This window comes from Gopherus flavomarginatus, chromosome 9, assembly GCF_025201925.1.
Source record: "Gopherus flavomarginatus isolate rGopFla2 chromosome 9, rGopFla2.mat.asm, whole genome shotgun sequence".
Classification (NCBI taxonomy): domain Eukaryota; kingdom Metazoa; phylum Chordata; order Testudines; family Testudinidae; genus Gopherus; species Gopherus flavomarginatus.
The window spans coordinates 72,638,064-72,651,619 of NC_066625.1; the positions used below are offsets into that span (position 1 = coordinate 72,638,064).

General features: G+C 43.6%; 1 protein-coding gene across 3 annotated transcripts in view; it reads left to right on the top strand.

Annotated features, from left to right (window-relative positions):
- The first annotated feature begins 1,002 nt into the window (after window positions 1–1,002).
- Window positions 1,003–13,556, top strand: part of GALK2 (galactokinase 2) — a 77,143-nt gene continuing 64,589 nt past the window's right edge. Inside the window, exons 1-3 of one of the 3 annotated variants that reach the window (XM_050966645.1) lie at window positions 1,087–1,179; window positions 6,362–6,450; window positions 10,866–10,989. In XM_050966645.1, the coding sequence (XP_050822602.1) occupies window positions 1,127–1,179; window positions 6,362–6,450; window positions 10,866–10,989 (266 nt within the window). In that variant the 5' untranslated portion in view covers window positions 1,087–1,126. Of the gene's footprint in view, window positions 1,180–3,464; window positions 3,484–6,361; window positions 6,451–10,865; window positions 10,990–13,556 lie in introns of those variants that run through there. The other 2 variants (XM_050966646.1, XM_050966644.1) reach the window with 2 other exon arrangements.

Genomic DNA, 13,556 nt, shown 5'->3' on the forward strand with positions numbered 1-13,556 from the left:
TCTGGAAAAACATCTAATTTGTGACAAGGACGTGAGAAGAAGCAGAAGTGCAACACTGGAATTCACTTATCCTGTTGGTCTGCCAGAGCCCAGGTTTGTCAACCTTCTGAGCAAACTGGAAGGCCCTCATGCCTCCTGCACAGTTAGAGAAGGGGTGGAATGAGGATTGGATAGTTTGTGGATGACTGATGTGAAGAGGGGTTTGTTATTATTCACCAGAGGGGTTAGGCCACACTGTAGAAATTTGAATGACACTATATAATACTATCTATGTTAGGGCACTTATAGTCTTGTCAGATAGGTACCTTTTGGATTTTATGGATTGCTATAGTAGGATAAAACAACAAATAATAACAGCTATCAGCCTCTTGCTGAACAAATCAGTTACTCCAAATAACCGGAGTCACTATTCTGATGGACAATAGGGTGCCATAGGAAAGTGTGTGTGTGTGTGGGGGGGGAATCCAGCACACCATAGAAACACCCACAAATAATACAAACCCTCAGAATAAAAAACCCAGCACCTTCAGGATAAGGCGTTTTGCTTCCTCTGTTAATGTTTATTTTGTGTTTTCACTGCACGGGTTTGCTGTGGGGGAGAGATCTGGGATTGACCTTGTTCGTGGCCCTTGTTCAGAGGAGACATGGAGTCATGCTTCCCTTTTCTGCAATTACATTGTATGTTATTAAGGCACAGAGCTGTCAGTCCTCGTTCGCTGGGAGAGAGACCCTCTCCTTGGGAACTGATTTGCTTTGTCTTTCACTGAGATCTTACACATCATTGGTGCAGACATTAAAAAAAAAAAACCCTCCTCCGCTCCTATTGTCACATCAACCTCAAACAACGTCCTGCTGTGGGCAGGAGCCAGGGCGCAAAGCCAGACACACAGGTGGGGAGGCGCCGGTGCTCAGGCGCTTGTCCGAACGCTGCCGGATGGATGTCTGGGCAGGGGCTTGCTCAGCACAAGCCCTGCCCAGAGCGCCCGGACCTGGGCGGGGAGGAGGCAGGGCTCCCCCGCAGCCCGGAAGGAACGGAGACGTTTCCTTGTCCCGTGATAGCAGCCTACAGTCCCGGCCGCAGGCAACCCGCCGCTGCCTCTGCCTCTGCCGCCCCGCGAGGCCGAGGATGGCCTCGGACGCCCCCGCCACCCTCCCAGTCCAGCTGGCGGAGCAGCCCAGGTGGGTGGGTGTATGGCCTGGAGCCGGGCCCGTTCGGAGAGCCGGGGCCAGGCCTGCGAGCTGGGCAAGGGGCTGCCGCATCCAGGGGCCGCGGCACTAGCCGGTGCTGATGCTGGCCGCGGGCTGCAAAGCGGCTGCGTCTCCCCCGGGCTTTGCTGGGCAGTGGCCGGTGCTGAGGGCGCAGCGGCCTTCCCAGTGCGGGCTGTGTCCGGTCTCTCATCTGTCCCGCAGTGACGGCAAGTGCCGCTGAAGGGCGCCAGATCCAGGCCCTGGACCCTGAAGCCTTTCATTTGTTCCCAGAAGGGTGGTCGGCCTCTAGGCGTAGGTGCTGGAACTAGAATGAGGTGGGGGGTTGCTGCACCCCCTGGCTTGAAGTGGTTTCCACCATATGCAGGGTTTACAGTTTGGTTCAATGGCTCGCAGCACCCCCACTATACACACTGTTCCAGCACCACTGCTAGTAAGCACAAGCAGCCACTTGGGGAGCTACCCTGACTCTGATTTCCCTAACCAGCCCTTCCCCCAGAGTGGGAGGAAAGTCACCGTTAGTGTGACCAGGCACCCTCAAACTGCTGCTAGCCAGCCAGATGGAAAGGGAGACTGTGCAATCCATCATCTCTTTGGGAGACTCTGGCAGCAGAGCCACCAGTCCAGATCCCTCCCCCACTTCCAGATGGGAGAATAGAGGGGGAGGAAACTCATAACCAGTTCAGGTTTCCCCATCCCCTCTTCTGCTATGGCAGTGGGATGGCAACCCGGTCCTTGATCTTTCTCTCCCTCCCCCCTCCAAGCTTCAATCTGGTCATCCCTAGGAATTCTGAACATTGTGAAGCCAACCCAAAAGGCAGTGAAAATTTACTCCACATCACCTTCCTTTTCAATATTCCTTAACAGAAGAGTGACCACCTCTCTCCATGCCCCTGTGTCTAAGGCCTGCTTTGTTTGGAAGTGTTATTAGGAAAGCTAAATCTCATTGTGCAGCAGAAGAATGCATGGGCAAGTCCCGTAAACCTCTGTACTTATGTTAGCATTCAGAGAAGAGGTGTGTTCTAAATTGTTCTTCCTCCAGTCAGATTACACTGCATTTCACTTAATTTTAATTCACATATAAAGGCCATTGTTTTCAAATTTGCCTGTGCAAAGCTGAGTTGTGTTGCTCAGCAACTCTGAAAAATCAGATCTGATTTAGATACCTAAATGGAACACCCATGTTTCAACATTTTGGCCAAAGTCTACAAATAGATGAGACTATTCTTGCTTACAAAACACATCTTGGGGTGTGTCTACTCTTAAAATGCTGCTGCGGTGTGGTAGTGCTTCAGTGTAGATATTATCTATGCTGGCTGGAGGGAATCTTCCTTAGCATAGGTAATCCACCTCACTGAGAGGTGGAAGAATTCTTCTGTCGACCTAGCGCTGTCTACACAGGGTCTTAGGTAGGTTTAACTATGGGGCTCAAGGGGGTGGATTTTTCATATCCCTGACTGATGTAGATAAACCGACTTAATTTTCTAGTGTAGACCAGGCCTCTGAGAATAAATTAGTCAGTACAAATCAATCCCAGTTACCTCGGTTTGTTCTTAGGGTATGTCTACACTGCACTTTCTTTGTTAAAACTTGTGTCGCTCACAGGTGTGAAAAAACCACCCCCTGAATGACAAAAGTGTTAACGATGAAAAGCACGGGTGTGGGCAGAGCTTTGTCAGTGGGAGACGGTCTCCTGGCGATGAAGCTACCATCCATCCCTCGTTGGGGGTGGTTTTATTTTGTCGCCAAGAGAGCTCTCTCCCAGTGACAAAGAGCATCTTCACTGCGTATCTTACAACGGCATGGCTGTACAGCACACTCGCACCATTGTAAGGTATGCCGTGTAGACATAGCCTTAGACACCAGTACCACTATAAAAATAGCTCTAAGCCAAAGAGACATTCTGGATACAGACACACAAGGAAATACAAGCATCTCACATTAACATAATTTCTAGCATTCTGCCAGCAAATTTCCCCATGGACAATAGCATATTTGCAAGAGGCATTGTCATGATTATGATCCAGAAAAGGGGTTGTGGAATGAGATGGCAAAATTTGCAGATGACAACAGAAAGATAGGCTAGTCAAGACTAGAGAAGAGTGTGAAGAAATTTAAGAAATAGACATGGGAAAATGAGAACATTTGGAGATATAATAGGATAATATTTTTCTTCAAGGCATAACCAACCACCAGCTGAAGAGGAATAGGAAAACTCTTTCCCTCTGGACACACTGTCTATCAGGAGGTTTCTTGCATATCCCTCCAAAGTATCAGGTACTGCCCACTTTCAAGACGGAGTACTGGATTAGATTGACCACTGGTCTAATCTAGCATGGCAATTCCTATGTTTTTATTTGTAAGCAATTAAAGTGCAGAAAGGTCTAATAAATAATTCACAACAGATGGCGGTATCCTGTACAGCTTTATGACTAGAGAATTCTTGATTTGCTAAAATATTTAGAAGATAGATCAAGACAATGGTACAAAGTTTACAAAAGGACACAAACTAAAGTTAATCTAATGTGAAGTGTCATGACATTTTTTTTTTTCATTTCTACTTCTGCTCGCTTTTTGCATTGACTAAATTTTAAGCTCCAGTCTAGGGCGTCCTTCCAGAGCATGCTACAGCATTTGTTCTTAGGAGAGGGGCTACAAAATACACTGAATTGGCTAGGTGCCTGGGAGCCACCCATTTCCTCAGAAACCGAAAGGTTTTTGAAGCAGCAGTGTAATAGCCATTTCATGGCATTATGTTTAAAGATTGTTTCTCCTTTATCCTTACTTGGCTTCTTGCACTTCAGCTTTTTTAATTTGCTGCTGCCATTAAAGAAAGTTAACGGGCTGATTTGTAACCAACATTGCTTCAAAGCTGTTTTGATGTGACTCACTATCGTGTCAGTATTTACAGCTGCTTGTGCTACACTAGGATAATGACTTAGCCCCTTCTCACCCTCCATCCACCCACTCACTGTCCTTGGTGTGATACTCAGGGAATCACTTGTTTACAAACACAGGAAGTGAGCTAGCATTCTTCACAGTCTTATAAAACAGTGATTTTTCAATTCTTTATTTCCAATGAAACTTTCGTGCTATGAGGTAAAATCAGAGGAAAATTTGAGAAAACCATTTGGGACAGTTGCTGGAACACTGTACAGAAGGTATTGGCTGTATAAGTCATGGGGGAAATATAGGCTGATGCTTAAGACATGGTATTTATATTTTTTTTGCATGCATGTATTTGTACATAATTATATATTCAGAAATTGGTTTTATTACTTTGATTTTTGTCAGTTTGACTCCAGACCTATCTCCAACTAAAACCCACAAATCCAGAGCAGTAATATCTCTACGGGCTCCACTCCTATGGAAGGGGTAGCATATGCAATTTTGGAAAAACAGCTGATTTGACTGTGGTTTAGCACAATATGAAATTAAAGTTTGGCAGGGGGATTGTTGTATGGTGTTTAGAGCAGAAGGCCTAGAGTCAGGACTCCAGGGTTCAGTTCCTGCCACTCACTTGTTTGGTGACCATGGGCAAGCTGCTTAACATCTCTTTGGCTCAGTTTTCTCACCTGTAAAATGGGAATAAATATACTTACCTCACATAGGTGTTGGGAGATTTAATTAAAAAATTGTAAAATACTTGGAAATGCTCAGATGGAAGGTGCCATAGAAGTGCAAAGTATTGTTTAATCCAATATTTCTATGAAATAGTAACTTTCCTTTCTCCCCTTTCTTTCTACCATTTTCCTAATGTCTAATCTTCTCTGTGCCACAATAACTTCTTTCTAAAAGTTGTTGGGAGACCAGTGCCTAAATTTTCAAAACTTGCTACTGATTCTGGATATTTCAGTTTTTGACAAATTTAAGACACATTAAAGTGCCCTGATTTTCAGAAAGGCAGGGCACCTAGCTTCTGAAAATCACCTCCCTTTTAGGGATTTTTAAGTTGGGTGTCCAAACATTGATGTTGCTTTTGAAAATGTAGGAATTATCACACTGTCTGGAGTGGTTCATGACCGTGAGTGCCAACCTCAGGACAGACTGTCAAGAAGCAGGGAAGAGATCCCAAACTGGTTGCATGTTCCATAATTAGATTTCACCAACCCAATAACAAGTTTGAACTCCTGAAACATTATAACAGTCTTACCATGGAGTCACAGACAGTCCCTTTCAGCATTCCAGTCTATCTTGCCACCCAGGCAAGCTGGACTTAGGCGTGGTCTACACTATAATCAGGGCCGGCGCTTCCATTAGGCGACCCTAGGCGGTTGCCTAGGGTGCCAGGATTCGGGGGACGGCATTTTGTGCGCTCCCCACAGGGCGCACGCAGGGCCGGTGCTTCCATTTAAGCGGCCTAGACAATCACCTAGGGCGCCAGGGTTATTGGTGGGCAGCATTTTGCCGGAGGGGGCGGCAGGCGGCTCCGGTGGAGCTGCCGCAGTCGTGCCTGCAGACGGTCGGCTGCTCCCGCGGCTCCGGTGGACCTCCTGCAGGCACCACTGTGGCAGCTCCACCGGAGCCGCGGACCAGCGGACCCTCCGCAGGCACGACTGCAGCAGCTCCACCGGAGCCGCGGGACCAGGGCGCGGGGTGGCGAAATTTCGTGCGCCTAGGGTGCTAAAACCCCTAGCACCGGTCCTGGGCGCACAGGAGCTTCCGGTTCCGCTCCCGTCGCACCGCCGAAGAAGGACCTTCTGCCGATGTGCCGTGGAAAACAGCGGCAGGCAATTGAGTAGCTCAGTGACTGCCACTGTCGCCTGCGGCATTTCGGCAGAGGGTCCTTCTTCGGCAGTGCGATGGGAGCGGAACCTGAAGCTGCCCCCCCAATTCTGCCTAGGGCACCAGAAACTCTGGTGCCGTTCCTGACTATAATGTCCTCCTGACGACTTAATGCACCTGCTACACCGATCTAATAACTACTCCACGTCCACAAGAGGTGGAGTACTTAGGTCAGTGTAGTTGCTTACATCACCTGTTGCTGCCTTTGACATCCTAAGTTGGTGGGGATGTGCAGTGCTGGCAGAAGGAGGGTAATGTGATCATGAACAGCCAATTTCACAGGCACTAGCTTCTTCCGGGCCCCAGGGGTGCATGGATTTCCTGCGTTTTCCAATGTATTTCTTCTAAAGGATTCCAACCTGCCTTTCAGATTGCTGAAGCTGAAGAAGATATTTATTTCTAAATTTGGATCGGCTCCCAAGTTTTATGCTCGTGCACCAGGGCGAGTCAACTTAATAGGTAAAAGGAGAATATTATTTTCTTTAAATTTATGGCAAGTTCCAAACATACAACCTAACTGACTTTGTTCTTTTTATTTTTGGTCAAGGGGTGCCTGTGCTTGACATGAAGTCATAAATGGGAAGGAGAAAATATTACTTCATCAGCTTTTAACTGCATATTATTACAACCTGTAGTTCACATTAAGGTCACAATTTCAGGACAGTATCTTTATTCATGACATGCTTAATTTTATATTTTAAGTGCCATCTTGAATAGGGATGGACTTAAGGACATAAATGCTTTTCTGAATCAGTGTCTAAAAATGTCTTTCCTGGTCAGGTTTAGGGCTCATTTCCCTACCATGGTTTCTGCAGCTCAGTCTCAGGCAGTCTGGGATGCAGTTGAAATTTGTAAGATGGTATCATGAAATTGACCCACATCTTTTCTCACCACCACAGTTCAAATCTTCAGACATGGTGATGCATCCTGGCACAGAGTACTACATTTTGATGAGAGCTGCCATAGTTTTCCCTCCCTTATTCTATACAAATTCCACACAGTTGAGCCCATAGAGATTAGAATAGTAGGTTGGTCTGGAGAGTAAATATGGTTATTTCATACCTATTTTTTAAAATGTGGCTTCATTCTGGAGACACCCATTTTTATTTTATGATCATGCCCTGTCTAGAGTTCAGTTCGCTGTATAATAAGCCAGTCAGGCACCTTTCTCAGTAAAAGGGTTTTTGCTGTAGATCATAGCAAATACAGTGCAATAGAGCTCTCAGAGGGCCAGGTGATCTAGCGGGTAGTGCACCCAGTATCACCTCTCAGTATGAAGGCCTTTCTGTCCAGTTCCTCACCTGAGGGTGGGTATAGCTTCTCCTCAGGTTGCAGTGTCCTTGCCCTTTTCTTATCAGAGGGGGAGTGAGAGTGGAATGTGGCTTATGCCTCACCTGCAGCAGGGTAGGAGACCTTGGGCCTTCACACTGCACTGGCTCCGATGCAGAGCCCTATGAAATTGAACAGTGTCCAGCACCATGGAGTGCCCTCAGTTACCCTCTCTGGGTCACCTCCTACCATCTATCTCTCCTCCAAGGTGCCAATATAACATAACAAAAGAAAAGACAACTAAACCTTCAGTCCCAACTGGACTCAGCGGGCCGTTATTCCCCATAGGGAGGGTATTTCAGCACCTTTGTCCAGGAGCCTTCAGATTCTTCCTCCCCAGCCTCTCACTGACTGAGTTGCATTGCTCCTTTTTAAGCTTCCTCTCCAGCTGGAGCATGCTTTGCAGGTCTGGAGGGACAGGGCTATGTGGGGCCAGTATAGTCCTTTAACCCCTTTGGGCCCAGTGTCGGGGTTGTACACCCATCATGTACACATTACAAACATTAATTAGTCTGCTGTGCAGTCAATTAAAATTTACACCTTGATGTTCTATGCACATCTGTCATGTAATATAATAAAAGTGGAGAACAGATGTTGCCTGAAAATTATTCTTAAGAGAGAAGGTACTTGCTATGTCCATTTTCTTTATTTTGTATGTTATGAACAATTGTATTAATGATGATTTAAATATTAGTATTTTCCTGAGAAAACTCCAGATATGGTATGAAAAATGAATTCCTGCATAAGCCTGATGCCATGAGTGATGAATCATTCAGATGAGCAGAAGTTGTCATGGGAAGGGGAATTATGTATTGCATTTATCTTTGTGGTATGCTAACCACAGGTGAAATGGAAATATTTTAACTTGCTTGTCTTGCTAATTTTACCAGTTACATATCAAGCACAAATAGTCTTCCTGCTCTAACTGCCAGACAACAGTCCATCTATCACCTTGTAGTTTTGTTAAAGAACATAAAGATTTAAAAAGAAATGAAGGTTACAGAAAACCATTATAGAAATGTAAAGCTTTGGTGCATTAGTGTAAAATTTAAGAAGTGCAGAACAGTCTATTAGTTGGGATTTTAACAATAAGAGCTGCAAAGTGTATATTCAAAAATGATTGGCAGAAATTGTCTAGGACAGGGTTTCTCGAACAAGGGTCGCCGCTTGTGTAGGGAAAGTCCCTGGCGGGCCAGGCCGGGCCAGTGTGTTTACCTGCCTCATCCGTATGTCCGGCCAATTGCGACTCCCACTGGCTGCGGATTGCTGCTCCGGATCAATTGGTGCAGCTGGAAGTGGAGGCCAGTAAGTCCCTTGGCCCGTCGCTTCCAGCAGCTCCCATTGGCCCGGAGCAGCGATCCATGGCCAGTTGGAGCAGCGATTGGCCAGACCCGCGGACAGGGCAGGTAAACACACCAGCCCGGCCCGCCAGGGGCTTTCCCTACACAAGCGGCGACCCCTGTTTGAGAAACCCTGGTCTAGGACATGAAGCAATTCTGCACTCCTACACTAGCCATTAGAATCAAGGATGTTTCTTCTTTTTCTGCTGAGTCATAGATTCCAAAGCCTGAAGGGGCCTTTGTGATCATCTAGTCTGAACTTCTTTATTATACAAGCCATAGAACTTCCCCAAAATAATTCCTTAATTATAGCTTTTAAAAAAAATCCAATCTTGATTTCAATATTGCCGGTGATAGAGAATTCACCATGACCCTTGGTAAATTATTCCAGTGGTTAATTACTGTTAAAAATGTTCACCTTATTTCCAATCCAAATGTGTCTAGCTTCAATTTCAGCAATTGGATCATGTTATACCTTTCTCTCTGCTAGATTGAAGAGCTCGTTATTAAATGTTTGTTCCCCATGTAAACAAGTCACCCCTTAACCTTCTCTTTGTTCAGCTAAATAGACTGAGTACCTTGAGTCTATCATTATAAGTCTGGTTTTCTAATTCTTTAAGCGTTCTCATGGCTATTCTCTGAACCCTCTCCAGTTGATGAACATCCTGCTTGAATTGTGGACATCAGAGCTGGACACAATGTTTCAGCAGTAGTTGCACCAGTGCCAGAAGTAAAATAACCTCTCTACTCTAACTTGAGATTCCCCTGTTTATGCATCCCAAGATCGCATTAGTCCTTTTGGCCGCAGCATCACACTGGGAGCTCATGTTCACAAGATTATCTGCCATGACCCTCAATTTTTTTCAGAGTTACTGCTTCTCGCATCCTATAAGGATGGCATACATTCTTTGTTTCTAGATGTACATATTTATGTTTTGCTGAATTAAAACACATATTGTTTGCTTGTGCCAAGTTTATCAAGCCATCCAGATCACTCTGTATTAGTGACCTGTCCTTTTCATTATTTACCACTCCCTCAATTTTTGTATCATTTTCAAACTTTATCAGTGATGATTTTATGTTTTCTTCCTGGTCACTGGTAAAAATGTCAAATGGCACAGGCCAAGAACAGATTACTGAAAGCCCCACTAGAAATACACCTACTTGATGATGATTCTCCGTAGACAATTATATTTTGAGATCTATCATTTAGCCAAATTTTAAACCATTTAATGATGTCATGTTAATTTTATATCATTCTACTTTTGTTTCCATCAAAATGTCATGTAGTACAAGTAAAACATCTTACAAAAGTCTATTATATTGTCTTTATCAAACAAACTTGTAATCTCATCAAAAAAAGATACCAGTTTAGTTTGACAGGATCTATTTTCCGTAAACCCATGTTGATTGGCATTATTTATATTACTCTCCTTTAATTCGTTATTAACTGAGTCCTGTATCAGCCACTCCGTTATCTCTTGCCCAGGATCAATGTCAGACTGACATGCTTATAATATTGGCACAACATTAGCTTTCTTCCAGTCTTCTGGAACTTCCCGTGTTCTAAGACTTACTGAAAATCAACATTAATGGTTCAGTGAGCTCCTGAGCCAGCTCTTTTACAATTCTTGGATGCAAGTTATCTGGGTTTTAATGATTTTAAAATGTCTAACTTTAGTAGCTGCTGCTTAACAGCCTCCTGAGATACTAGTGGAATGGAAAGAATTTTATCATCCTGTGAGGATACTATATTATCTGTTATTTTCCTAAATGCAGAACAGAAATATTTATTGAACACTTCTCCCTTTTCTGCATTATTATTAATAATTCTATCATTGCCATCTAGTAATGGACCAATACTATTGTCAGGATTCTTTTTGTCCCCAGTATACTTAAAGACTCCTTATTGTCCTTAACTCTGCTAGCCCCAGATTTCTCTGGGTGTTCCTTTGCTTCCCTTATCTGTTATCTACAATTCTTAGCTTCTGATTTTTATTCATGACTAACAATTTGCATTAGTTATAGATTTCATTATTGTTTTTTATCACTTCCTTCACTTTTCTTGTAATCTAGGTCATTTTTTTAAACCCATATGGCCTTCGTCCTCAATTGTGGGCTTTTGGGGCATCTAGTAAAGTGTTCTTAAACAAGGATTATTCCAAAATGCTGTTAATTTTCTGTTGCTATGTTGTTGTTTTCTAGGAGAACATATAGACTACTGTGGATATGCTGTGCTCCCTATGGCTATAGAGCAAGACATACTTATAGCTGTTGAACCTGTAAACACTGAAGTTGTCCAACTAGCCAATACAAACCCTTTGTACTTGTAAGTATTAATTAATTTATTTCATTTACTAATTTATAATGCACTCATCATCTAATTGCACCACAGTTGCAAGATAAAGTTATAAAAGCCAAGTTTACACCTATGTAAGTGTCTTCAGAAGTGCAGCATCTATATGCAGACAAATCCTCAAACGGCAGAGTGCCACCTACTGAAGCACCAACAGTACTTCCTTTAGAAACCAGGTGCTGCTTGAAATATTCCCTTCCAGACACTGGTTCAATCTGACAGGCTCACGGCATGCGATGATATACTTAGAGATGAATTATATAAAATGTTATAGCAAAGGTGTGTGTGAATTTCTATAAATACTACAACAACAGTTTTCTCAGTGGTACAAAATCTAATCAGATGGAATGTCCCTGGTTCTATTTACACTCTATATGCTGTCTGAGAGGGTGAGGTTTACTACTTCTCTCCTCCACCTCTCTGTTCAGGTTTCCCCAGCACAACACGTCTCTCAGAAGGCTGCTTTGGCCTACAAAATTCAGAAACCTTTTCATTGCAGGTCTGACTGTTGAGAGGGAGGGATTCCAGAATTAAAATAGCCTGTTGTTTAAGTTGATTACCACTCTCCTTACATTCAGACGCTACATGACTTCTAGGGCCATGTTATATTTGCAGGGGAAAAGCTGTTTTGATAGGTGCTGAATGAAGCAGTGACAGAAAATTTAAGCACTTTGACTAGACTGGTCTTTGAGCCAGGGCTTGGCACAGCAAATAAGAACTTAAATAGCCCCCTATTAAAACAAGTACAATTGAAACTAAACCTAGAATTATAGTTCTTGAATTAAAATAGCATGCACAATCAATATATTTTTGTAGCTCTTTTGGCTTCTATTTGAACTCTCATGGTTTTGGCTTAGGAGAGCTTTCTGCATACAACAGACAGCATCTCCGCTTCACTGTGGCCCTCCTGGTTAAAAGCAAAAAGGAATATATCTTTCAACACTTTTGAGCATTTTGCTATCAACAATTGCCTTTGAGCTGCTGTGTCTTTTTTACTGATCTATCACAGAGCTAGAATTTATGCATATGCTGAATGAAAGGCATGTGCCCTTTGTTAATGAGGGATAACCACAAGTCTCCATAGAGTTAGCCTTTCTTAGCTCAACCTTGAGTTTACAGACTGCTGAAATGTTTCACAATGTTTCAAACCTGTTTCACCCTGGAGAGTTCATTTACACTTTTAGGAAAGTGATAACAGAACAAGTTGCAAAGAGTTACCTTTTCAGATCGTAAAAGCTTCTCTGCTGACAAGGTGTCCTTTGATATCAGTTGGACCAAAGGACTGTTCAAAAACTGTGAAACCTTTTGAGGTTTCACTAGTCTAATGCCACCATAGTAAAGAATATGAGGATAGAGACTATCTTGACCAAACTTCAAAGGAATTGGGGAAATACTACAGGATAATAGCCATCAGCTACGTATCTATCTCATGGCACAGTAGGAAAGCCTTGTATTCAGGAAATCAAAGAGTCATTAGTAAAGGGTTCCTAAACTTCAGATAACAGACTGAAGCTTCAGTAGACAAGGTGATGAAATCCTGCTGCAGAGAGCCAAATTGTCCAGAAGAAACAAGATTTAAATAGCATTTAAGAAAAACAAACAAACAAAAAAAACCCTCAACCACGTGGACATTTCTCACTGCACGAGGATGCTCCTCTGTACTTTATATACAGATATATGAATTCTGGAGTCTAACTTTGCAGCAGAGGTTAATTTTCCCAAGCATTCTCTGACAGTGTCATCATGGATTAAAGAGAGATAAAGAATGATTTGATCAATCCGTGTCATAAACAGAAAAATTGCTAGTGAAATTGCTAGGTCAAATATATTGGACAGTGTATGCATGAGTAAGGTGCCTTAGCTGTGCATGTGGCAAGGGCAGAAGTATGTGTCAATAAGCTGGCCGATTTGAGTGTGCCATGACACACCTACTGAGCGTTCATTGTAATGCTTTTGTCCACACTGAGTATGTCTACACAGCATTTTGGAGCAAGTGGGAGCAAGCTGCTCAGCCGATGTCAACAGACATGGTCTAGCAGGGCTCATGCTACTGCTCTAAAAATAGGCGTATAGACACTATTTTGAACTTGTGGCTTGGACTGGAGCTTGGGCTGCATTTTGGAGCAAACAGGAGGGAGTCTCCCAAGTCTGTTAACCCCATCTGGGAGGCTCACTCTCACTTTCTCCAAAATGCTGTGTAGACTTGTCAGTCCTTCTATTTATATACATGGACTTCACTTTCCAGTATACTGTGCTTCCTTAAGTTTGAGTTTTAAAGGTGACCTGCAAATAAAACTCATAAGCTTCACTTTACCAATGAGGGGGAAATTCTGCTTCCTCCTCCTTGACTGCAGAGGTTCTTACCTGCACCTGAATCATTGTGGGGGGACAGTATTCTAATGCACTGTTTATGTGAACCAGGTGTCCTTCAATTTCCCCAGCTATGACCAAAGCCAGTAGCAAGAGAATAGAGAAAAGAATAGTGGTTCTGCTCCTGCAAGGTACCATAGACTTCAATGAGTGTTTAGGAAGCCGATCAA